At 41.1% G+C, this 26,882-nt stretch overlaps 1 protein-coding gene across 1 annotated transcript in view; it reads right to left on the bottom strand.

Moving 5' to 3' along the window:
- Positions 1 to 26,882, bottom strand: part of slc8a3 (solute carrier family 8 member 3) — a 412,792-nt gene that overhangs the window by 80,305 nt on the left and 305,605 nt on the right. Inside the window, exon 4 of the mRNA XM_048600418.1 lies at positions 26,446 to 26,463. Within this exon, the coding sequence (XP_048456375.1) occupies positions 26,446 to 26,463 (18 nt within the window). The remainder of the gene's footprint in view (positions 1 to 26,445; positions 26,464 to 26,882) is intronic.

Below are 26,882 nucleotides of genomic sequence, written 5' to 3'. Positions count from 1 at the left end.
GCCTGCTGTGTTCATCCAGCTCTACGCCTTGTTGACCCAGTGTAAAAACACTTTGTCAGTTTTAAAGTCATTAACCTTGTTGTGGTTTCAGCTTTTTCAAATCCTTTCTTCTTGTACTCTTAGCTTAACTCATCTGCCACTTAGACTGATAGTCATGCCTTTATTGTTTCTAGACTTGACTATTCCAACAGGCTCCCAGTCAGCTCCAATTCCCAGGGCCCTACCATTAACTGTGTAAGTCCTGCCCTGGTCTGTCTTACCAAAAAAGCAACGCCTTGTATTTATCTAAATTAATTTCCATCTACCATTCCTCGGTCCATTGGCCCAGTTGATCAAGATCCCTTTGTACTCTCAGGTAACCTTCTTCACTGTTCACTGCCGTCAATTTTAGTGTCATCCACAACCTTACCAACCATGCCTCCTATATTCTCATCCAAATAGTTTATATGAATGATGAACAAAGTGGACCCAGCACCAATCCTTGCGGAACACCAATGGACACAGCTCTCCAGTTTGAACAACAACCCTCTACCACCATTCTCTGTCTCCGACTGTCAAGCCAATTTTGTATCCAGTTGGCTAGCTTTGCCTGGATCCCATGTAATCTAACCTTACTAACCAGTCTACCATGCGGAAACTTTTTGAAGGTCTTGCTAAAGTCCCTGCGGACAATGTCTACCGCTCTGCCTTCATCAATCTTCTTGGTCACCTCTTCAAAACACTCAATCAAGTTTGTGAGACACAATGTCCCATACACAAAGCCGTGCTGACTATCCTCAGAATTCAGAATTCCTTTGCTAAACCTCTACTCCTCTCTAACACATTTCTTCCTTTAAGATGCTCTTCAAGGGCTAGTGCTTCAACTTTTGGTCATCTGCACAAATATCTCTGGTCAATGTGGTTCAGTGTAATGCCCTTCGTAACGGTCTTGTGAACTATATAGGAACATTTCACTGTTCTAAGGAAATGATATAAATGCTGGAATACCAATTTCATTGTCAGTGAACTGTGCCCCTTATGACACTGGTGTGCTACTGTGTACCCCAGGATTCACAATACCTTATTGTCTTATGGCACAGCAAGAGTTAAAAAGGAAAATTTACTACACAACTAGCGTACCAGAGTGTGAAAGAGAGAGAGAGACAGGATGAACTTTGTAAGCTTTGTATCTGCTTTGAAGTACAAATTCAGAAAATTTTTTTAAAATGCCGACAGTTAAAGCAAAAAGTGTCTGACCTTAAGAAATCATTAAAGGTATTTACAGGCAATCAGGAATGCCTCAGTCTCTTACTCTTTGAAGCTGGGATGAATGCTTGTTGTATTATATTAAAAGTGCTATGTAAATCTAATTAGCTGTTGTTGTTATTATCCAGCACTTTTTTCTCTTATGCCCAGTTCTAAATGAATTCTGGTGGCAACCTTATGCATTGTTGGTGTTCATTTCAACCTGCAAAAGTAATGTTGTGCATTACACATGAACATAATGAATTATTGCTCTTCTCTCTCGCGTCATTATGCATCATCAATAACTAGTTTACAGCATATTACAAAGGAAGTCAATACCCAGTATTGTCTTGTACATAACTGAGCTTGAATATCTGAGACTTCCTGCTGATTTGATCTTTTAATAAAATGGCTATTTTCTCATTCCTCCCCTGCCCTGAAATGGCCCGAGAATGGTGTTAGCTGACTCCATCATCAATGATCATAGGCTGTCACGTTTTCTTTTATATCATTTGATGTGCATCTGAGGGATTGTCAAACGTCACATGGAAAATAAATCACTTCTGAGATCAAATCTCAAGTACAGGTGCATACTCTAGTAGCTGCATATTTGCTGACAGTTTTACTAGTAACCTTGAAGGGTCAAAGTAATCATGATTACCTTCTCACTGTCTTCTCCAGGCACAGTGCACAAGCACATCTCTCCTCCAAAGAAGTGTTCATAACAGGATGAAATCAATCTTTCTTAACTTGGCATTCCTTAGGTTCTTGGAGACATGATTCACTTCATATTGTATGTTGAACAAGGGATTGCTACTTTGAACTGAGCAGTGAAATGATACCATGGTGATGAATGGAACTTCATCGATAGTTATACCATTCAGCTCTTTGTTGTCTCTCCAACTGATTGTATAGTGATAGACAAAATAACCTGATGACCATTGATCCATTAATCATCCTGATAGCATGGTTTGCAGAATGCAAGCAAAGTTTGAACTGGGAGCGACTGGCACTTCCCAATGCACAGTAAAATTGGGTAGGCCTCACTGAATAAAATACATATTAAGGATTTGTGACGACAACTAAAGGGCTGTTCTTTCACTGAAAAATAAATCAATTACATGAGGGTCTCGGGAAAAAGCAGAAACATTAAAAGTTTTTATTGTTCGACTTCTATAATTTCAATTCTAATGGATTCATTTAAAACAAAAAAGGAGTGCAATGCAAATTCCTCATCAGTACCTGGTTTGCACAATCATTAAAGAAATGAACTATCCTACCATAACTCAAATGCACTCAACTTGCTGAGCTATATGAGATTGAGTCATTTAGTTGGATCTTTTTATGTTAAAGGGGAAGGCTCAACACTGATACTTCCCTCTTTAATGTTATTTACCCACGCCAATCCTATGGAAGACAGTTGGGGCATGGGAAAGGTCAAAATGGTCACAGATTTGAAGGTCCTGCCAAATTTAGTGACAAGATCGCCTCATATTTGAAACGCTCCCCCTTTCCTCCCTGCAGCCAGCTAACTTCATAAGTTGGTCAGCTTCTGTGTAGGAAAACCAGCAGTTTCCATTCTGGAGGCCTTGAGGCAGACTGCTGGTTTACGGGAGAGGCCAGAGATGAGTGCTTCAGCAGTAGAGTGGTTAAACATGTAAACAGCATGGGCTATAGAGAGAGGGTGTGATTAAAAAGAGGGAGGCTGGAGGCTTCCTTAAGGAGCCAAGAAGTGGAAATGCAACTCTGCACCTCCTGACTCACACCGAGAAAATTTAGCTTCTTGAGCTGACAGGTCTAGCTTCCAGCTTCTTGCTGCCAGGTTTTCCAATCAATGGAAAACTTGGGTGGTAGCTATAAAATTCAAACCATACTCCAGCTGTCTTTGAGGGGTCTGATTTAAATGTTAATGAATTATCCTGTCTTGAATTGCACATTATCCTACACCTTAAAAAATTGCTGTGGATTAGAGTTGAGGTTTATGTGTTTTTAGGCTTTAAGATTATCTTGAGGGCTATGGAAATATTCCCAGTTGCTTAATGGCCTGTCTATGATGTCTAATTTCAAATCAAATAGATTTGAGCCTTAAATCCTTTAGCGCACAGAGACATTCATCAGCAGATCAATCAACAAAATAACATTATTTATAGTTATTGACTGTCTCCTTAGCTTTCTTACTTTCCAATCTTTCCTTACCTTATGGAATCATAGAGAAATACAGCATCACCTTGTCTCTGTTGACCAACGATCACCAAACTGCACTAATCACATTTGCCTGCACTTGGTCCATAGCCTACTTTTCTCTGGCATTTTAAGTCCTCATCAAGATATTTCTTAAATGTTGTCAAAGTACCTGCCTCCACCACCCTCTCAGGCAGCGAGTTCCCTATTTCTACCACCCTTTGGATGAAAAAAATGTTTTCTCAGATCTCCTCTAAACTATTTAATTCATCTCCTTAAACTTATACCCTCTGGTGTGCCATGAGGAAGAGATTTCACAATATACTCTGCGTATGCCTCTCACCATTTTGTATATATCAATCGGCTTCCCCCCTCAGCCTCCTCTGCTCCATGTGAAACAAATCCAGCCTATCCAGTCTCTCCTCATAACTGAGATTTTTCACCCAGGCAACATCTGGTGAATCTCCTCTGCATGCTCTCACAGTGCAATCACATCCTTCTGATTGTGTGATGATCGGAACTACACATGGTTTTCCATTTGTGGCCTAACCAATATTTTATAATGTTGTAACAAGACTTCCTTGCTATTATATTCTATGCCCCAGTTAATGAAGGCAAGCATCCCACACATCTTTTTCACCACCCTGTCTATCTGTGCTGATATCTTCAGGGATCTATGGGCCTGTACACCAAGGTCCCTTTGATCCTCAGTAATCCCTACAGACCTACCATCATTGTGTGTATCCTTCCCTTCTTAGGCCTCCCAAAATATACTATTTCATACTTATCAGGATTAAATTTCATCTGCCATTGCTCTGTCCAATTTACCAGCTGATCTATATCAGACTGTAACCTGAGACCATCTTCCTCACTATTAACAATGCTATTTTGTTTTTGGTGTCATCTGCAAACTTACCAATTACATTTCTTCATTCACATCCAAGTCATTAATTACATAACAGACCGTAAGGTTCTGTAATTACCTGGCCTAACCCTGCGGCCTTTCTTGAATAAAGGAACCACATTTGATATCCTCCAGTCATCTGGCACATCATCTGTGGTGAGTGAATATTAAATATACCCCCCCAGGGCCTCAGAAATTTCCTCACTTGCCTCCCAGCATGAGATATATCTGGTCAGGCCCTAGGGACTTATGCACTTTTATGCCCACTAAAACATCTAATGCCACCTCCTTATTAATCTTAAAATGTTCTTGAATCTCACCAACACAATTGAAATTCCCGTGGGAATACAGATGAGAAATATTCATTTAAGATGCCATCCACATCCTCTGGATCCACAGACATATTATCACTTTTAATAGGCCCTACTGGTTTCCCTCATAATTCTCTTCGTCTTTACATCTTCTAAAACAGTTTGTGGTTTTCCTTAACCCTATCTGCCAAAGATATTTCGTGGCCTCTCTTTTCCTTCCTGATTTCTTTCTCAAGCAATTCTCTACACTTGCTATACTTTGGAAGGACCTCCCCTGTTCTACAAGGTACCTCACAAAGGTTAAGTCAGAAGATAAGAGCCCACACTACCTCTTGGAGGGAGCGAATTGACATGGATAGAGAATTGGCTCCTGGGCAAGAAACATCGATTGGGGGTGAAGCTCTTTCAGGTTGGCAACCCGTGGCCAATGGGGTTCCACAGGGATCAGTGCTGTGACCAAAACTGTTTATGTTATGTATTAACAGCTAGGAGTAGGGAAGTCTTACTACAACAGTACAAGGTGCCGGTGAGACCACATCTGAAGTACTCTGAGCAGTTTTGTCCCCTTACTTAAGGAAAGGTATTATTTCATTGAAGGCAGTTTTTCTGAGAAGGTTCACCAAGGTGAACCCCAAAATGGAGGGATTTCTTATGAACTAAGGCAAAACAGGGTTGGGACATTCAACTCACTCAAGTATAGAAGAATGAGAAGTGATCTCATTGAAATATACAGGGTTCTTAAGGATAAATGTTGAGAGGATATTTCCCCTCGTGGGAGAGGTTAAAACCAGAGGGTATAGTCTCAGAAAAAAAGGGGCACTAATTTAAGACTGAGATGAGGAAGCATTTATTCTCTCAGAGGGTTGTGAATCTTTGGAACTACTTGCTACAGAGAACTGTGGCGGCAGAGTCCTTGTGTATTTAAGGCCTAGGCAGATAAATTCTTGACCAGGTGGGGAATCAAGGGTTATGGAGAAAATGCAGGAAAGTGGATGTGAGGAATGTCGGATCAACCATGATCCTATTGAATGGTGGGGCAGACTCAATGGGCTGAACGGCCTTCTCCTATTCCTATTTCTTATGGTTTTATGGTCTAACTAAATCAATCTTATCAGTAAGAGGGCTTTCAAGGTTCTAGGCCCGAAACGTCAGCCTTCCTGCTCCTATGATGCTGCTTGGCCTGCTGTGTTCATCCAGCTCTACACCTTGTTATCTCTTTATCAGTCGTTACTTGTTTACTTATCTGACAAGATACCAAGCACGTAGTGGGAACAAAGATACTCATTCAGTCACATGTAATAAAATATAATATTGAACCATTAAAGTAGATCTTTGTTGGTTACCCAATATACTTCCAACATGCAGGCATTGGGATTGATTGAAGATACCATCTGCACACAGCATTCCTAATTATTTCCAATAAATCATGATCTGGTCTTGGAAAACACAAAGACAAAAAAAAATTAAACAATCGCAGAAAAGTAACTTTTCACATTTGAACTGCAGAAATGCTTCAGTTTTATCCAAGGTTGCAATCATGTTTGAAGAGAGCGCTGGGGAAGAAAGGAAGCAGAGCCTAGCCACAAGCTGCAGAGTAACAAAAAATGCTTCTCTCAGATGATGCTTCAATCGATCAGATGTTGGCTTCTCACACGTCAGCAGACAATGCCAGGTAATGAGTTGGGACTAGGAACTATTCTCCCATGTTTTTAATCATTAAAATTCTGGACATTTAATGTGTCATGAAGGAAAAATTGGAAACATGAGACTGCTTCATTGTGTGGGTTCAAGAGCTCCTGAATGAGTCCTCAATTTTACTTTGCATCTCCAATGGCCACTGTTCAAATGTATATGTTAGCTTTCCTTTTACCTCCATTTCTAAGCAGGTTGAGCATACTCATATGATTCTTACACCATCTCTGTAATATGGGTACCCAACTTCTATCAAATAATCCTTGTGTCTTCGTAAAAGATTATTGACCAACGTATATTTTGTAGCTGAAAATAGGATGACTGGCTTATGAATATCATCTTGACTGGACAGTAAGCTTGGTTATAATGGCAACAACATGACTTCAACAGGTACTAAAATTATAGCATATAACTTATGGGAGGAAGCAAAAACTGAGCACATTGAGAACACTGTGATTGTTAAGGTTATGAATTTTGAAAAAAAAGGCTTACATGCAAACTAGGGATGAAAAACTAGGGCAAATAAACATAAGATAGGGAAATCTGAAAATCAGAATTTGAGTTAAAAGTAAAAATGTGTAATATGTAAGAGCTGTGGAATGATCAGGCACTGATTTGTTTACAGAACATAAGGTTAAATCTTCCATTGACAGAAACCATGATGTGGAGGAATGTAATGTTTGTCTGGAGCAACAGTGAATTGTGTAGAAACCAAAACAGAGAATGTTGGAGAAACTCAGCAGGTTTGGCATCATCCGTGGAGAGAGAAACCGAGTTAACATTTTGAGTCCCGTGTGAGTCTTTTCACATAACTAAAGAGTTCTGGGATATGTATGTTGGATGAAGTGAGGTTTACAGAGGGGAGGAGAATAGGATGGCAGCAGTGACCTCTGATGGACTAGGATTGCCCAGGCCTAATGTGAGTGATTGCAGGCGGGGGAGGGGTGTGGGTCATAGGTGAGGTATGTAACAGTCCCCACCTACCACCATCCCACCTGATTAAACATTGCGCCCCATGCTCCCTCTACCACCAAACACCATGGGAGAGGGCACTGACATTCACTCAGGATATTCCAGGTCTGACTAACCTAAAAGTAATTATTTTCACTGGAAATCATGCCTAAAGCATTAGATCTATGATGCCAAATTCATTGGGAGAAATCAAGAAACAGTGGAAGTAAAAAGCTCATAGTTTGCACAATTGCGAGAATACTGAGGGAGGTAAAGAATCTTAATTTTGTGTTTCTTACAAAGAACAATTTAAGTAGTGATTTATTCCAACTCACTTAGATGGCATGAGGTGTACCCTACCATATTATCAGTTAAGTATCCAAAGTAAAATACAGTAAAAAAGGAGACATCTGTACAGCAATATAATGATATTTTAAATCAGGAGGAGAATTACTCCCAGCACATTTTGTGACTGTAAAACTCATTGCATAAGTGTTGTGTGGCAGCTATACCTTTAATCTCTATCCACATTCATTAATTTCAGACACTTTTAAGAAATTCCCACGAAACAACATTAAAGTGATTAGAAAAATCAATATTTAAAAGTTGAAATGCAATCCTGGGGATTCTGCTCAAGATGATCATATGTTTGATAAATTCATCTGAAATCACAATTTGTGATGATATATTTAGTCACACACAACACCGCACACATTTATAATAATGTAATGGATAAATTAAGAATGAGGAACTAGAAAGAGGGGTGGAAGGGACTGCTTAATGCTTCTGGAATTATTAAAAAGTATTTTATGACATTTTCATTCACAAAATGCTTCCTGGCTGCACACATTGTGAATCGTGAATTTGTCTCCATGTCTAATAACTGATAAAGTGACAGAGTTCGCTTGAGAGAAAAACAAATGGGGAACGTGCCAGTGCCAAAGCTGGAGCTGTACAATGTTCAACCCAGAATGGTGTGTTTATGTCATTTCAATTGACCTCTGCTGGCACAATGGATGGTAAAGGTAATGGTGGGGGGTAAATTCTGTCTGCTTGATGGAGGACAGCAAATTTCTGTTCTACGGACCCACGGCCACTCCCCCAGAAAAGTGCCTCAGCACTCATAGCACTACGCTGGAGGACAGATTGTTGCAACTGTGTGGAGCAATACAGATCCATTTGCTAACCCAAACTACAACAGCCACAATCCGAGCTGGCATTGGCAGAGTCTGTGCAATGCCTACAGCAGGGAAACATCGGGTTGCATCAGCTTGTGCTGTACTGGAAATTGACACATCAGCTGTCGGTCATTGCACCGTGCTTGGGAAAGCAAATGAGATAATGGAATTGCTCACATCAATGCTGGAGAGGATGGGCTCCAGGCTTTGCAACAAACCCTGTTTAATTATTCATTCCCGGGTTCAGGGCGACACTAGGCAGGGCAGCATTTATTGCCCATCCCTAATTACCCAGAGGGAAGCTGAGAGTAAATCACACTGCTGTGGGTCTGGAGTCACATGTAGGCCACACCAAGTAAGTATGGTAGCTTCCTTCCCTAAAGGGCATCAGTGAACTATTTGGGTTTTTCCCCGACAATTAATTCATGGTCATCATTAGACGCTTAATTCCACCATCTGCCGTGGCGGGATTCGAACCCATTACCTGGGAGTCTGGATTAACAATACAGTGATAACACCACTAGGCCATTGTGTATCCAGTGACGGACTCCTCCCTCCTCCCTGATAGTGATAACTGGCCCTCCATCAGTCCCCATCATTTACCAAGCATTTAATTGTTCATTCCCAGCAGTGTTCTTCTCTTAGTTGCTCCATCATATAGATGTATGAATTAGAAGCAAGAGTGGCCTATTCAGCCTGTTGAGCTCCAACATTCAGTAAGATCGTGGATGATCTGTTTTAGCTTTGAATTCTACACTCACAGCTTTGATTACCTTGCCTAACAAGAACCTATCTGCCTCCACCTTAAAAATATTCAATGCTCCCATATCCTCCACCTTCTGACACAGAGAATTCCAAAGTCCCCAAGAGAAAAACTTATTCCTCATTTCTGTCCTAAAAACGTGACACCTACTTTTAAAGCAACTCCCTCGGTTTTGAACCGTGCCACAGAGGACCCTCATTTTCATGCCCAGCCTGTAAAGACCATTCAGAATTTTATAAGTTTCAATCACATCAGTCCCCACTCTTCCAAACTCCAGTGGTAACAAGTCCAGTCTATCCAAGCTTTCCTCATAAGCCAACCTACAGAATCAAGGTATTAATCTAGTAAACTTCCTCTGAACTGCCTGCAACATATGTACATCTTTTCTTCAATCAGGAGACCAAAACTGCACACAGTATTTGAGGTGTGACCTCACCCAAAGCCTGTATAACTAAAGCATAACAGCCTTACTTTTATGTTGAATTCCTCTCAAAATAAAGCCCAGCACTAGATGCTGTTCCTCCGTATTAGCCTATCAACAGCTAGATCCTCAGAATTCTGCAGTCGATTTCTGTTTGTGTAATACCTTTTTTATTCTTCCAAACTAACAGCTTCACATTTTCCCACATTAAAGTTCACCCGCCAGATTCTTTCCCACTTGCTGAACGTATTCTGTGTGCAACCTCCTTATGCCCTCTTCACAAAGCTTTCTATCTATCTTGGTGCTGTCTGTAAATTGAACTATCATATCTTTGTTCCCTTCATCTAAGTCATCATTATCTCAGTAAAAAGCTGAGGCCCTTGCACAGTCCCTGCAGGACTCCACTTGTTACATTCTGCCAATCAGAAAAACATCAATTCCTGCATACTGTCTGCTTTCTGCCAGCCAGGCAATTTCTACATGCTTCCAGCTTACCCACTACACCATGAGCTCCTACGTTGCACAATAACCTATTATGTAGCACCTTATTAAATGCCTTCTGAAAATCCAAGTACATTATATTTACAGGCTTTCCTTTATCCACTTTGCCTGTCACTCCTTCAGAGAACTCCAATAAAATGAATCGCAGTCAGGAGGGATTTTAAAATTGGTCTCATTGAATCATACAATCACTGCAGTGTGGAAGCAGGCCATTTGGCCCATCGAGTCCACACCAACCTTCCGAAGAGCAACTCACCAGATCACCCCGCCCACCTTATCCCTGTAACCCTGCATTTCCCATGGCTAATCTATCTCGCCTACACATCCCTGGACACTATGGGTAATTTAGCATGGCCAAGCCACCTAACCTGCACACCTTTGGACTGTGGGAAGAAACCCACGCAGACACAGACAGAACGTGCAAACTCCACACAGACAGTCACCCGAGGGTGGAATCAAACGTGGGTCCCTGGCGCTGTGAGGCACCATTATCTTCCTTTCCCAAAACGATGCCAACGCTTCTTAATTAGCTTGAGTTTTTCTAAGCGCCCAGCTATAACCTCCTCAATGATCAATTCTAACACCTACCCCATGGAAGACATCATGCTAACTAGCCTATCGTTTTCTGCCTCCTTCTTCTAGTGAATAGAAAGGTTATCTTTCTGACTTTCCAGAGTTGATAACCACGATCCCAATCTGAGGCTTCGGCAATAGAATTCATGAGGAACTTTGTCCTCCAGTAAGGTGGCACTTGCCCTGTCACCTCTCCAGGCCCAGGCCAATCATGCCCAGTCTCTGAGCTTGTATAGATTCCATCTCTAAGCTGTCTTAGAACGTATGCACATTGTTAACATCTGAGCAGTTGGTTTTGAGATTGTTAAGAGTGAGTCACGAATAGACTTAGACTCCCTACAGTGTGGAAAATAGTGGGCCTCCCCCACCTGAATTAATTCCATGGAAGGATAGCTCAGGAATGCAACAAAAAACTGAAAGTCCTGGAGAAACATAGAATTCACCCGTTTCAAAATCATTCCCCCACCCCACCAGTCTCATCCCATGTCCAACCCTCCCTCTCCTCCCCACCTCCTTGACCTGACATTACCTATCCATCTCCCACCCCCTAACCTATCCCTACAAATCTGCATTTCCCATGGTTAATCCACCTAGCCTGCAAATCTTTCAACTTTGGGAGGAAACCCATGCAGACACAGGGAGAATGTGTAAACTCCACACGGAGGGTGGAATCAAACCCAGGTCTCTGACACTGAGGCAGCACTGGCTAACCACTATGCCACTGTACCATCCTATGATGTTCAATTATATTTTACCATCACCGAATCCCTTTCTCTCAATATCCTTGGGTTTACCATTGAGCAGAAACTAAATATGACAATCCATATTTAAACTGTAGCTGCGAGAGTGGGTGATAAGCTAGAAATTCCACAGTGTATACTCCACCTCCTGTCTCCTGCTGCCTGTCCCCACCATCTAAAAGTCCCAGGTCAGGGGTGTGATGGAATACTCTCCATCAGACTGGGTAGAGTTTCACTAACACTCAAGAAACTCAACATGATCCAGGATAAATTAGCCTGCTTGATTGGCACCACCTTCATCATCTTCAACATTCACTTCATCAGCCATCAATGCATTGTGGTGGCAAAATGATCCTATTGAAAGATGCACTGTAAAAATTCACCGAAAAATTTCCAAACCTTCAATCTCTACCAGGTAGAAAGACAAAGTCTGCTGACACATGGCAATACCACAACCTAAAATATTCTCTATAAGCCACACACGATCCTGACCTGAACTATATCACTTCTTCTTCACTGTCACTGTGTCAAAATCCTGGAACTCCCTTCGTAAATGGAGATTAAATGGATTGTAGCAGTTCACAAAGATAGCTCACCATCAACTTCTCCAGTGCAGTTTGAGCCAGGTAATAAATACTGACCGAGTCAGAAATACCCACACCTCATGTATGAATCATCCTGTGATAGTGTTACCATCTCTGAATACCCCATTATCAACATCCTGGGGCTCACCGTTGGCCAGAAACTGAACCAGACTCACCGTTTCATTACAGCAGCTACAATAGCAGGTCAGAGGTTAGGAATCCTGTAGCAATAACTCAGCTACTGACTTCCCAAAGACTTCTACCATCTACATGGCATCATCAGGAGTGCGATGGATCACTCCTCATTGGCCTAGAGGAATGCAGCTCCAATAACATTCAAGAAGCTTGACTGGCACCATATCCAAAAGTGTTCAGTCACTCCACCATTGACACTCAGTAGCAGCAGTGTGAACTATCTAAGACTGACTGCAAAAATTTGTCAAAGACCCTTCCAAAGCCGTGACCACTTCCGTCTAAAAGGACAGAGGTAGAAAATATATGGGAACACCACTAGGTGCAGGTTCCCCTCCAAAACCACTTACCGTCCTGACTTGGAAATATATCGCCGTTCCTTCACCGTCACTGGGTCAAGATCCTGGAATTCCCTCCCTAAGGGCATTGTGGGTCAACCAACAGCAGGCAGACTGCAGCGGTTCAAGAAGTACGCTCACTACTACCTTCTCAAGGGCAACTAGGGATGGGCAAAAAATGGTGGCCAGCCAGCGACGCCCACATCCCACAAGTGAATAAAAACAATTTGAAAAAAAAACTACTGACCTTGACCATTCAAGTGTGGTTATTTAACTACTTGTGCAACCGCATCCAGGTCTTAAAGGAGATACTTTTGACATTTACTGGGGCAAGTATCTGCTCACATTGCCTTCTGTTGGAGTACAACACTACAGGCCTCCAGTGCAACGTTGGCTAATCTCAGAGCTTACTCTCTGTCATTCGGTGTTGGTTGCATTTACACTATCCTCTGCGACCAGCTCCGGCACCTACTCCTGCCACATTGCAGCTCCCTTTGTTTTTGAGAAGTTCCTCTGTCTTTAAGTCGTGCCAGCTAGCCTCTCATAACATTGTACTGCCTGCTTGGGCACTTGGCAGTATGCTGCAGGTGTTTCCCTGAGCAGGCAGGATGACGTTTGTGAGCTGCTTCCTTGCAAGCAACAGGCACGTACTTATGAGGCAAAGAAAGCCCCCTTATATATTGCAGACGTAACAAGTTTTGCTCCCAAGGAATCTGCAATGCAGCAAATAATCAGCTGACTGGAACGCCACCATTGTTAACAATCAAAGGCAGCCCAAATATTGTGCATTTTAATCTTGGATAAATGATGTGCACCATTTCCATACGGTTGAAGGATTGTCAGGAGAAATAGCTGCCAGTTTCACAAGATGTTCAAAGCTCTACATTTCCTCCTTGTGCTAAGTGGCTATCTAGCAACTATAAATGCCAATATGTTTCAATTAGTATTTTAGCACCAACTGACACATTGATCAGAAATAAATGATTCAGATTTTAGCTCAAGCTCGAATGTTCGGACATCTGTTGTTGCTCTACTGACAACACAGTATTTCACTCAAGCGAACACTTTTCCAACAATGCCGTGCGGACATGCTGGTTGAATCCAGATGGCGGTCCGAGGGGGGCTCACAATGAACTCTAACTCAATTGTCACCGGCAGGTTCAATACCATTCCAAACCTTTCCATTGCTAGGCATTAATCTGCAGGCACAATAGGAGAAGGCGAGTGAATGTTTATTATTTGGGATTATGGAACTGTCACTGCTAGACTGCATCAAGTTGAATCTGTACACAGTCCAGTCGATGTGTGTTTTCAGATGTCAGCAGAAGGCCGCTTTGCTGTGATAGTTGACTTTTTGATGACGCCAATCTACCCAGGTGCAACATCAGATTTTGTCTCCATATGCAATAGGGCCTCCGTCTTTCTGAGGCCAAGATCACAGCTCACGTCTCTATTGGACGGTGAATATGAAATTTGTCATCTCATGCAGTAAATGCTGCTGTCTTGCCCTTTATCACTCTCAGCAGTGGTTTGACCTTCAGGTCAGCATCCTCTGTCACCACACATCATTCAATTCCTTCATGCTCTGATGCATTTGGTGCTCAAATTGAAGTGACCCTGGGGTTGTCCCTGCCAATGTCCATCATCTTGCACTTTTGATTGCCTGTTCTCCCTCAAGAAATTGAAAATGTTCTACTGGTAAAGAGCGCTGGATACTCAAAGCAAATGTATTTACTTCCTCTGGTTACAAACTGCAAAAAGGATGCACCCCTCACAGAAGCATTTTACAAATTAATCCTTTTGTTTGTAAGCTGTGATATGTAGAGTAGCTGTATGTTAAATTAGATTTATTTATGCATAATGCAGGCTGTCTAACTTTGCAACCATAGTCAATATGGAAGGGGCAGCCTGTATTTTTACATCACCATTCAGCTGATTATACCATGTATTACAAGGAGATGGATCTATCCTAGAATGCACATCAATTGTTAATCAATTGCTGATTTTCAACACTTGGTTTTCCTTTGCAATGTTTGAGTTCTGCTTTGTCACGCATTGGGACTCACCAGCACAGCTCCCGGATTATTCTGCTCAACAACAGGTGTACATTGAGTTATACACACCTTGAACATTTAAGATTCAGTACCTGGCCTGCAGTAAGTTAGCTGATCTCAGCCTGTATTGCTGGTAGGGCATTACAGTGATGCGCTTTCCCCTCCGTATCTAACTTGGTCACTGGATTGGCAATATTGGGCCAACTTTCCGTGAAGATGGACAGGAAAGCCATCAGTTTCCAAAGGAAAACACTTTAGGGGTGTAATCAGACATGCTAACATCTACTTTCTGGGTGGTCTCAGTGACAGTTTCATAATAGCAATCATTACACTGGCACTCATTTCTGCCATTGTGTGCTGGATGATATCTTGGTACAGGGGTTAACACACAGGCACACACTTAAGATCCACAGAAGGATGCACAGATAAGTGGGTCATGATGCTAGTACTCCAGCCAATGCCAACTCTTATGCCTGTTCAGCTGCTAGGGCGTTACAAGTGAGGTTGGAGAGATGCGCTAATTCCTTTCCAGTTCCACCACTCCACTGGTAACAGCAAATATTAAAGTTAACCACACTGATGTATGGTCAATTATGTAGAATTCAGACTGTGTCAGAACTAAGTCTCCTGGGTTCATTTCATCAAAGAATAACTAGTTTATTATGAATAAAACTTGTTCAAAAAATGTGCAGAAATTATTGACAGAGAAAAGGGGTAAAGAAGTTAATGATCATACCATTTCTAGTTTATAAGGCGGAAGAAATTGTGGTGATATGGGGGAGTTGGAACGTATAAAGGAGGGTGAGACAGAAGGATCTTGTTCAATAACAGCCAGCACTGTTGCCTCCAAGGAGAGAGTTAGAGCATGCAAACAGGATCCCTCCTGTTAATTCCTGCTAGCTCTGGTTGTGTACCACCAAAGGAGAGGGAGGGGAATGCCAATATAATATGGTTGGGTGATACGACTATCATGGTTGACACTCAGTTCCAATGAGTGAAATGCGGGTGTGAAATTTGCAACTTGGTTTATGAAAGCAAGGTGAAATATGTTTTGGAGACTTCTGATGATGGTCCAGTCGGTAGGATGTGGTGTTTTAATGTGTAATCCCTGACCTTGATCTCTTCTGTCAGGTCACTGATCTTTTTGCAGCCCTGCATCATTCAGTCTGTGCGACTGAACTTCATAATTGTCTTCGATGGGCTCTGTGACTTCTCATCATGACCCTCCAGCCCTGTTGATACAGAATATCTCTCCTCCTTTCTAAGTTCCCCACTAAATCCTTCAGCTCCCCCTTATCACACAATTCTTCTGGCTTACAAGCTGCAAATGGCATAAATATGCCCTTCTTTTGTTTTCCTGTTCCCCTCTCCAACAAACCTATGCCTCTGTTTCCCCAACCATGCTGTAATAGTCAAATACCCGCTACTTGCTGAGGGGCTGGAATAATCCTTTCTATTGGAAAACCTTGCTGCCTGCTCTGTCCCACAGTAAGTCATCGTTCTTTCTTGCACAACAGTATTCCAAATGATCTCAGCAGTCATGATGTACTTTCCCCGTGAGAGGCACAAGCTGGATTTAAGCCTTGTGAATAAGTGCTGATGTTGGGCCACTACCAATACGTGCAGTCAGGAAAGAGCATAGTTGGCCTTAGCTACATCCAGCACTCAAGATGGAGAGAGACAGCACAAAGTTGGCATACAGACTGCATGACATACAATGGGTAGTCCCTGAGTCACATACTGGTTAATGACATTTCCCAAATTAGATTGCTTTTGCTATAATCTTGACGTTTGAAATTCTGTCCATTTCAGCTTCTCAAGCTTGCTCCACAATCTCTTTTCATCTCCCTCTTCTCAGGACTTGGCATATCTTCTTGTATAACAGGCTTCTATGATAGGGTCTCAACACCTGTTGAAATTTGATTCAAACAGCACAATTTCTTTGATATTAACCATTATTCTCTGACAAGAGGAGAGGTGTGTGTGTGTGTGCATGTGTGTGTGCGTGCGTATGTGTGCTTGCATTTGTGTGTGCGTGCGTGTGTGCATGTGTGTGTGTGCACGTGTGGGTGCGTGCACGTGTGGGTGTGTGCATGCATGTGTGTGCATGCATGTGTATGTGCATGTATGTGTGTGTGAATGCGTTTGCATATGTCTGTGCGTTTGTGTGTGTGTGCGTGCATGTGTGTGTGCGTGCGTGTGTGCAAATGTGTGTGTGCGTGCGTGTGTGCGTGCACATGTGTGTGCGTGCATGTGTGTGCATGCATGTGTGCGTGCATGTGTGTGTGTGCGCGCATATGTTTGTGTGTGCGTTTGCGTGCATGTGTGTGTGTGTGTGCGTGCATGTGTGTGTGCGTGTGTGTATGTGCATGTGTGCGTGCTGTCCCCACTCCCGGGCCTTACACCAGCTGTGTGAGTCATCGCTACCATTGAACCAGGATTGCATCCTCCTTCACTTAGCTGCCATTTCCCCTCAGCTTCAAATGGTGCGTTACCTCAGAAGACCAGTTTGGTATCAGTAGAACAAAAGTGACACCAAGCCTCAAGTAATGACTAACACCCACATAAAGTGGCCCCTCAGTGATTTCAACCATTTAGCTGCATGCTGACAATTCCCATTTGATTTTGGACTGGGCAAGTGATCCAATTGTTATGAGTGTAACATATCCTGCCTGAATACACTGGGTAGATTTGCACTGTATGGAGTAGTGGCTGGTTCAATTACAAAGACGCTCTATTTGGTGTCTTAATGAAACAGAGCACAAGATGGTGGCTTGAAATGTGGGGTGCTGTGTCATGTGTTTTGTGATGGGACTATTTGATTTGCTGCCTTGTCCTATCCCTCCACAGAATTCAGAACATCTGCAGAAACCACGAACAAGAAGGAAAGGATACCCCTTGATAACAAAGCTGGACACCCTTCTGAAACTTGTAATGGCAATAAAATAGAGTCTATTGATGACTTTGAAACTGTTGTTATATGTCAGAAAAAAACATTTGATTCATTAATGTTCTTCAGAGAAGGAAATCTTCCAGCCTATATGTGACTCCAGACCCATTGCAATGTGGCTGATTCTTAACTGCCCTCTGGGCAGTTAGGGATGAATGATAAATACTGGCCTGGCCAGACTTTTTCATGGCATCCTGAGTTGAAGATAGGGGTGCTGTCCACACAACTCAAAATTATGATGGATTTCCATACAATTTGCAAATTAGTGCTCTTTAGGAAAAGCTACTTCATTTATTAGGTCCTTGCTAATTTCTGTAATCTCCTTCAACCCTATAACACTCTAACCACAGCCTCTTTGCATCCTGGACTTCCTTCACTTCGCTACTGACAATCATGCCTTCAGCAGATATACCCTGGAATTCCCTTCTTAAATGTCTACATTTCTTTAGCTCTCTCCAACTCTCTAGCTCTTTCTCTCACTTCTTTTCTTTAAGAAGGTCTTTAAAAGCTATATCTTGACCAAACTTTTAAACACCTTACTTAAAGACTCCTTTAAATCTCAGCATCAATTGTCACTTTGTCTAATTAAGTGGCTGTAAAGTGCCTGGGGAAATTTTTATTAAATTATGCAAATTTTGATAACTTTTATATAACGTATAAATGCAAGTTACTCTTGTTGCAGATCTAAAAAGTGTCAATACTTATTATGTTAACCGCACAACAAATTATACCTCTGAATGTTCTTAAAGTTAGGAGTAATTATTTATCTCTGGTTGTGTAACATGTAACCATATTTGTATATCACAGGTAGGATATTATTAAACTGGAGAGGGTTCAGAAAAGATGTACCAGGATGGAGTGTTTGAGATATAAAAATGGACTGGGGCTTTTCTCACTGAAGCGTAGGAGGTTGAGGGGTGACATTATTAAGGTTTCTAAAATCATGAGGGGCATTCATAATGTGAATGACAAGGGTCTTTGCCCTATAGTGGGGGAGTTCAAAACTAGGGGCATATTTTTAAAGTGAGAGGAGAAAGATTTAAAAAAAAACATGAGGGGCAACAATTTTTAACATAGAGAGTGATTCATGTGTGGAATGAAATGCCAGAGAAAGTGATGGATGCAGGTACAGTTGCAACATTTAAAAGATGTTTGGATAAGTTCATGAATAGGAAAGGTTTGGAGGGGTATGGGCCAAGCATGGGCAGGTGGGACTAGTTCAGTTTCGGAATATGGTTGGCATGGACTGGTTGGACCGAAAGGTCTGTTTCCATGCCGTATGACTCTATGACTCAATAAGCATACTTCAATGTAGTGAAGTCCTATTTCACAAGCAAAAACCCTTCCAAAGTTTTGTAAGTGTTGGAGCTGTGCCTTTTGTATGAATAATGAAACATATTGACAAGGTCATACTGACAGAGTAGTTCTCAATCTTTGCATTCTGACATTTACAAAGGCAAAGCAGTGAGCAATTTATCATGCAAGCTATAAACTAATCTGCCATTATACATCACAGAATCTATTATTAGTGGATAATATTTATTTATGACTGTTCACAGCAAAACAAAAACTACTGTAATTTAACAAGTTATAAATAGTATTGCTGAGATAAGGCACATTTTGTTGAAAGTTTTCATTTTGCTTTCATCAGGACAATTTGCAAGAATATCAATAAAGGGGGAAACCCAAGGTTTTTACCGTCAAAGAAGAGCGTGTTAATTGGTTGACAAGTAGACTCTGATTAGTTGAGGGGTTGTCATGGAGAAGGCATCAATTAATAATGATTGACTATTAACTGCCAGCCTTTGTTTAAAGTTTAAATTAGGCAGGTTGAATCTGATTGATCAGGTTGAATCTGATTGATCAGGGCATTGACCTGAGAAATGAATTAGCCAATGGCTGTCACCTATTTTGTTAATTTGAAATAGGCATAGTGCATGCACATAATCTTTCCATCTGAAATGTATAGGGTCTTGTTTTATATATAGATTATATATATAGATTATAGGGATATGCCACTTGATACAACCCACTAATCTTTGAGGCATGCAGTCTACATATCCAGAACACCAGTACTAAAATTCATATCCCACATTACTCATTTATGTGATATGGTGAACATCCTTTGGCTTGATGGTAATTTCCTGCGAGTGGTGCACACATCTTGTGTTACTACAACATAGTAGCAGCATGAAACAGCTGACTTCACCTTTACCTCAGCTGTTATTCAAACTTTTGAGGTACCTTCCCTTTCCAGCATAATCTGAGGTACTTTTCACAGCAAAAAAGTGGCCACCTTAGGAACTTCCATTTTTTTGCATGATATGCAGCAAGAAATAATCTGATCTGAATAGCCACTATCCTGCAGAATGGCTTTGATATGGCTTATTTCGGCATCAGGTTTGCAGTGATAAAATGGCTTAGGCCTTATTTATGAATTTGCCAATAGGGCAAATTTTACAGCACATACAACTGTAGGAACTAGCATTCCTTCATATTTAAGAAGGCCTTACATGAGTTGCATATCAATGGAAATGCAGTGTCCATATGCTCATTTAACACTGCTTGCCTATTCACCATTGGACTACTCAAGGAAGCACAGACATCTGCACTGCAGCACGATATCATGACAAGTTAGACCTGCCACTATTATGTGTATCAGTATTCATTGAACTAGTGCACTCAGCAGCTCACACAGTTCGGTTCAGTTTTAATGGCACCATGTCTGCCCAAATAGATGGTGTTGGCATAGAATCCCTGTTAAATTCAGTTCTTGTAAACATTTTTGTTTGATTTCATGAGAGACGTGTCTTAGACAATGACACCAAACCTCTTACCCCTTCCATGATTCTAATATGTAGAGGGTATGCTTGCTACATGTGAATCCACAGCTGCATGTAAGAATATCCTCACATAGCATTATGGGCTCCATGCAGTGCTCAAATTCGTACTCTACACGTAACAGTAAAATGAGCTTCCTTTCCTCAATGTGCTGACTGAGAAATTGGCCAGAGGATTTTCTACCACAAACCTCCCTTCACTGGTCACACATATGATTCTTATAGTTCCAATTCTTATAGAATTGGCCTTATTGTCAAACACATAAATACGGCCCAAGCCACTGGCTCACCATGCAACGTTTTTGCTTAAATAGGGCATATTAAGGTCAACCTATGGGATAATGGCAATCCTGGTCCAATAACTTCTCCCTTTATAAAGGCCCAAGGGCAGTCACTCTTGGTCCTGGAAAGTGCTGGTGCTATGTCAATTAATCCTGAAATGGTAAAGGATCTCAAAGGCTGGAACAACAGAGGAAGGTTGAAGCCATGTGTTTCATGCTGCAAGTCTACAGTAGCAACATGAGTGGTGTTCACCACTAATGGGATGCTGCTATTAAGCCAAAAATACCTCTCCCTATTACACAAACAAGTAATGTGATATGTGAAATTCAGTACCAGTGTGATGCCAGCTATGTAGACCATTCACCCCAAAGATTGATAGATCATATCAAACAGCATATTCCTTTGGCTGTTCACCATAAGCAAGGTACTGATTATACTCAACCAGCCCACGCTCAGAAAAGTCTGCAACACAGTGTCCTATATTAGATCTGACTTTGCAATTGGACAACATTTGTAGATAATCCCGAGTGTGTAAAAGATTACACTGGCAACCAATTTAGGCTTGTCAGTTCTCAGGATGATGCCCTGACCAACTAGAATGAACATGCCTGGCTTGGAGGCTTAACGAAGTTTGGCAGTTTACAGTCAATCATCATTAACTGCTGCATTCTCCATGGCAAATCATAGCCTACTTGCCAACCAATCAGTACTCTCTTCTCACACAGTGTTAATGTTGGATGTTTCATTTTATTGGATTTTTGCAAATTGCCCTGATGAGTGCAAGATGAAAAGCTTTTAATAATGTGACTTTTCCAGCTATATACAAGTTTTGTATTACCAAATGCCAATATGTTATGCTTAGTAAATTGGATTGGGAATTATGTATAGGAAGTGTTATGAGAATCTGCTTGATGGGACTTGATATGTACTTTCTTACAGGGAGTTTCAGATACTTGGGACTGTTGAATATTGTGCATGCATCATCCACTATTATTTAAATATAATTTAGATTAATATCCTTTTTTACATTTTCTTCTGTACAATATAAGGTCCATTCCCCTCCTGTCAGCCCCCAATAAGACCTATTCCAGTGAATTCCCACAGTTAGGTAAAAGAAAACATTTGAAGAAGTCTACTGATGACTTTCTGAAGAAGCCAGTGATGCATGGTGCCTTGAGACATTAACTGGGATGGGATGAGAGCTCTTAGCATATTTACATGCAAACCCCACTAAAAGCAATACTCAGCGCAATAGAGGACTCACCATCCTTTTTTGACCAGGAACATCCTGATAACATTTAGCACTGGAATTTAAAGTGAATGGTCAGCCCATTAAATTCTTCCGTTTCTTTTAACTTACTGCTGGTCTGAGTGAGCAACAAATATGCACATCTTTTAGCCTCAAAGACAAGGGGGAAGCTGGAGTTCAGGAATTGGGTGAGTAATGAGCATGATTTGCTAGGCTGTATATGAATCTTTCTCAAAAATATATAAAAGATAACTTGAGTGGAATTAGATAGATTTCATTTTTTAAAAATGTGACTGCATATTTCTAAGTCTCTGCATTTCTCTTAGAAACTTCCACTGTACTAAGTAGCAGTAGATTAACAGCTAGTCTGCCTTATTGCTTTGTATTGCTTATGATCAAAGAAATTTTAAGTGCAGGTACCATTTTGCCTACTTGCTATGGTACCCAGACACAAAAGCTATTACTCTAATCTCACGCTCTTGTTCTTTCTCCATACAATTTTATAATCTTGTTCTTCAAATATTTATCAAGCTCACACTTAAATATTGGGATTACATTGCTTTAACAGCCATTGGGGAAATAAATTTGATTTTTCTAATAATCATACTATCTGACAGCACAGAGGAGGCCATGCAAACCAGACTGTCAATGTTGACTCTTCGGAAAATCTACAAATTAGTTCCCCTCCTCAACTCTTCCCCTTACACCTGGGAATTGTTTTTCTCTTTAAGTATATATCCCCTTCCCTTTTGGAAGTTACTATTGAAGCTGCTTTCTCCGCAGCGTTGGAAGGTTTGAGCTATAGTGACAGGCTGAACAGGCTGGGCTATTTTCCCTGGAGCATCGGAGGCTAAAGAAGTTTATAAAATCATGAGAGACATGGATAGGATGACTAGCCAACATCTTTTCCCCAGGATATGGTAGTCCAAAACTAGAGCGGATAAGTTTAAAGTGAGAGGGGAATGATTTAAAGGGGACCTAAGGGGCAACTTTTCATGCAAAGGGTGATGCGTGTATAGAATGAGCTGCCAGAGGAAGTGGTGGAGGCTGGTACAATGACAACATTTAAAAGGCATCTGGATGGATATATGAATAGGAAGGGTTTAGAGGGATATGGGCCAAATGCTGGCAAAAGGGACTAGATTAATGTAGAATATCTGGTTGGCATGAATGATTTGGACCAAACGATCTGTTTCCGTGCTGTATAATTCTATGACTTTATGACCATACGACCTTTTCGAGCAGTTCATTTCAAATCAGAATAGAACTGAATAGAACCTTAATTCCTCATATGTCCTCTGATCGTTTGCCAATCACATTTACACCTATATCCTCAGGTTACTGACCCTTCTGCATGTGAAAACATGTCTTCATGTCTAATACATTAAAATTCCTAATTAATTCTAACAGCTTTATAAATTATTGCCTGAAATTTCTTTGATCTAAGGAGAACAATCCAAGACACGTTTTCCGAATGAAAGTTTCTGCATCCCTGGTACCATACTGGGAAGTCTCTGCACCTTCTCCAAAATGATATGTCTTCGAGAGTGTGGTGTTCAGAATTGATATTTATTCTTTCATGGGATGTGGACATCACTGGTTAGGTCTGCATTTACCATCCCTCTAATTGTCCCTGAGAAGGTAGTAGTGAGCCACCCTCTTCCATCTGATAATAGTTTGATATAACTGTGTAGCTTGCTTGGCTATTTCAGAGGGTTAGTTAAGAGTCAACCGTATTTCTTCAAAGTCACACGTGGGCTGGTCACACACACACACACACACACACACACACACACACACATTCAGAACTGGGACCCATAGATGCGTGAAAGTAGGAATCTCAATCTATTCTATTGGCCCATGGGAACATTGCATTTGCCTTCAGAGTGCATTTCAATCTAACTCACACAGTATAATTCCATAAAGGAAAATGCTGCTAATTCAGTCTCTCTCCAAATGTATATCTCATGCAGGGATGATATCATTCTGGGTTATAATGCAGAGCACAAAGCACAGGCAGAAAAGGGGACCAAACATACCAGCATTTGAATCCATTCACTGCATTATTCATTTTGTTATGAATTACACTATTGTTCACAACAGACTTGTTCAAAACTGTGATCTTTTAGAGAAAGTTCATCATCAGAAAAAAATATTGACAGAAAAAAAATTGGGAAAGAGGGAGCACAAGAGGACTAAATTGTCTAGAAATATAAGCCTTTTAGGGGAAAAAGTATGTGGTGCAGTAATAACAAATATCTTAATATGACATTTCACTGTCTTTAAGGCTGTAAATAGCCCATTTCAAGTGAAATAATCTGTTGTGAACAGTTCAATTTCAGCCCAGTGTCTGCTCGCGAATCACCTTAAGAGGTAGATACTGAGTTTATTGGGCAGCCTGTAAATAAATTACAATCCTTGTTTTTAAATTCTACCATCATAAAGAAATATTTTGGTTCATCACATATGCATATAACAGTCACATGCATAACTGTGGAAAAATGCATTCAATCAAACAATAAAAATGGTTGCAATAGCCAATCAGGTATCTGAAAGGAGAAATGTTTGATTGACAAGGTGAGTAGACTAGGAGTAGGCTAATCCCAGGAGAAAATGATTCATATTGGACTTAATGGTTATTCCAAGTTCTAAATGAGTATATTTTAGACCATAAAAGGTAGAAGCAGAAGTAGGCTATTCAGCCCATCAAGTCTGCTCTGTCCTTCAATGACACCATGGTGGATCCGATAATCCTCAATTCCATTTTTCTGCCTTTTCCCCATAACCCTTGATTCCCTCACTGATTTAAAATCTGTCTATCTCAGCCTTGAATATACATAATAATCTAGCCTCTACAGCCCTCTGCAGTAAAGAATTCCACAGGTTCGCTACCCTCTGAGAGAAGAAATTCCTCCTCATCTCTTTAAATGGGCAATCTCTTACTCTGAGATTGTACGCTGTGGTCCTAGACTCCTCCACCGGGGTTAACAGCTTTCTGGACCCACCCTGTCAAGTCCCGTAAGAATCCTGTATGTTTCAATAAAGTCACCTCTCATTCTTCTAAAATCCAATAAGTACAGGCTCATCCTACTCACCCTCTTCTTATAAGACCATACCTGGGCTTAGCTTTCTCTGGACTGCCTCCAATGCCAGTGTAAATTTCCTTTGATAAGGCATCCAAAATTGTTCACAGTTTTCCAGCTATGATCTGACTAGTGTCTTCCATACTTTTAGCTAAACCCTCCTACTTTTGCACTCCATTCCTATTGAGGTAAAGGCCAACATTCCATTTGCCTTCCTTGTCACCCACTGAACTTGGATGTTAGCTTTCTGCGAGTTATACATGATTTACGCATTTCTGTGCTGTAGCTCTCTGCAGTCTTTTCCATTTAAATAATGTTCAGCTCCTCTATTCATTTTTTGTCAAAGTGCATAACCTCACATTACATTCCATCTGCCAAGCTTTGGCCCACTTACTTAACATGTTTATAGCCGCCTGCAATCTCTCCAAATCACCCTGAACACTTGCCGTACCAACTACTTTTGTGTCATCTGCAGGCTGGTTTTTGACTGGTTTTCTATGGTCTCTTCATTATTTTGTTCTCAGCTAGCTTGTCGAAACCAGGCTCGTGGAGGTCGATCACAGAATACCACGACTGCTGCTAATGAGTCTATTGCATAGACCAACAATCAGCAAGCTCAATAACAACGAAGGTCATTTACAAAATCTGTTCAAAAATGTAATACCTTAAAGGCTGCAATGGTGTTACTCAAATGCCACTACTCGTAAAAAAAAAGCAGGGTTCATTGGGTATTATAAATTAGAGGGTTAAATTATTAAGAAAATGTTTTGGTTCTTTGGAAAGCTTGGACAGGTTGAACTCAAATATGATGGAAAGCAGAACACATGACTGAGCCACATATGGCTGATGGTTACAGACCCCTGAGCTAGGTCTTGTCACCGCATCAGCTGAAGATGGAAGGAAAATGGCGGCACCCAGCTATAGGAATGGACTGTCTTACTCTATCAGTTGAATGAGGAGGCGTACAACTATAGGAAGCAGCACACTACTCTCTTCTCTCCATGAATGAGATCCTGATGGTGAAGGATATGACTTCGTCACAAATTGTCGCATTAATTCCTCTATTCAAATCATTGAAGTGTGACTGACAGCACATTTTTCAAGCATGCATGTGATGGCAGAATCTCTCACATGACAAATACAATCAGAAAATTGCCAGCAGTATTATTAAAATTTCAATCTGTGCCAAGTGCATGCCAAGTTCCACTGGTGGCATGCGATCTCTGAAGATCCCTCTACGTTCCCAAATCGGCCCTCATGACATTTCCCGTGTGAAAACCACATACTATTTTGAAAGTGTATAAACTCCAGCTTTGTACAAACGGAGTCGCGTTGCTGCCATGACTTGCATTTTCAAAACGAACCTCCACGTACTTTCATGCAGAATGGGTTAAAAAAATGTGTTCAGAAATAGCCAAAGAAAGTTCTGCTTACCCTGTGCCAGTAAGAGTGCTGTGGAGAAAGAGAAGGAAAGAGAGAAAGGATCAAATTTCAGTTACAATTATTCACAACCTTCCATTTTCACTTGGTACAGAAGAGGTGTACTGCAGTCACCAAGTACTGTCAGCTCATTTCCATTCATTGGCTTGAAATAGTTGGCATTTTAATTCCATTGTTACTGCAGTAATATTGCACATTATATTTCATTAGCACATCCGAACTAGCACTTTAATGATATGGAACAGTAAGAAATTATGTTTTTAGAACATTGTGCAACACAGTTATATCCTGATCAAGGCATAAAGCAAAGGGCATTTATTTTAGATTTGAATTGAGGTATATTGCTCAGCTGATTACTGGATGCTTCTGCAGTTACTTTGAAATGGGTTTTAGGATGTACTTCAAATGTTTGATCCAAATTTTTTGGGGGA

The sequence above is a fragment of the Rhincodon typus genome, chromosome 8 (assembly GCF_021869965.1).
Source record: "Rhincodon typus isolate 14 chromosome 8, sRhiTyp1.1, whole genome shotgun sequence".
Lineage (NCBI taxonomy): Eukaryota > Metazoa > Chordata > Chondrichthyes > Orectolobiformes > Rhincodontidae > Rhincodon > Rhincodon typus.
This window is presented reverse-complemented; position numbering and strand designations above follow the sequence as displayed.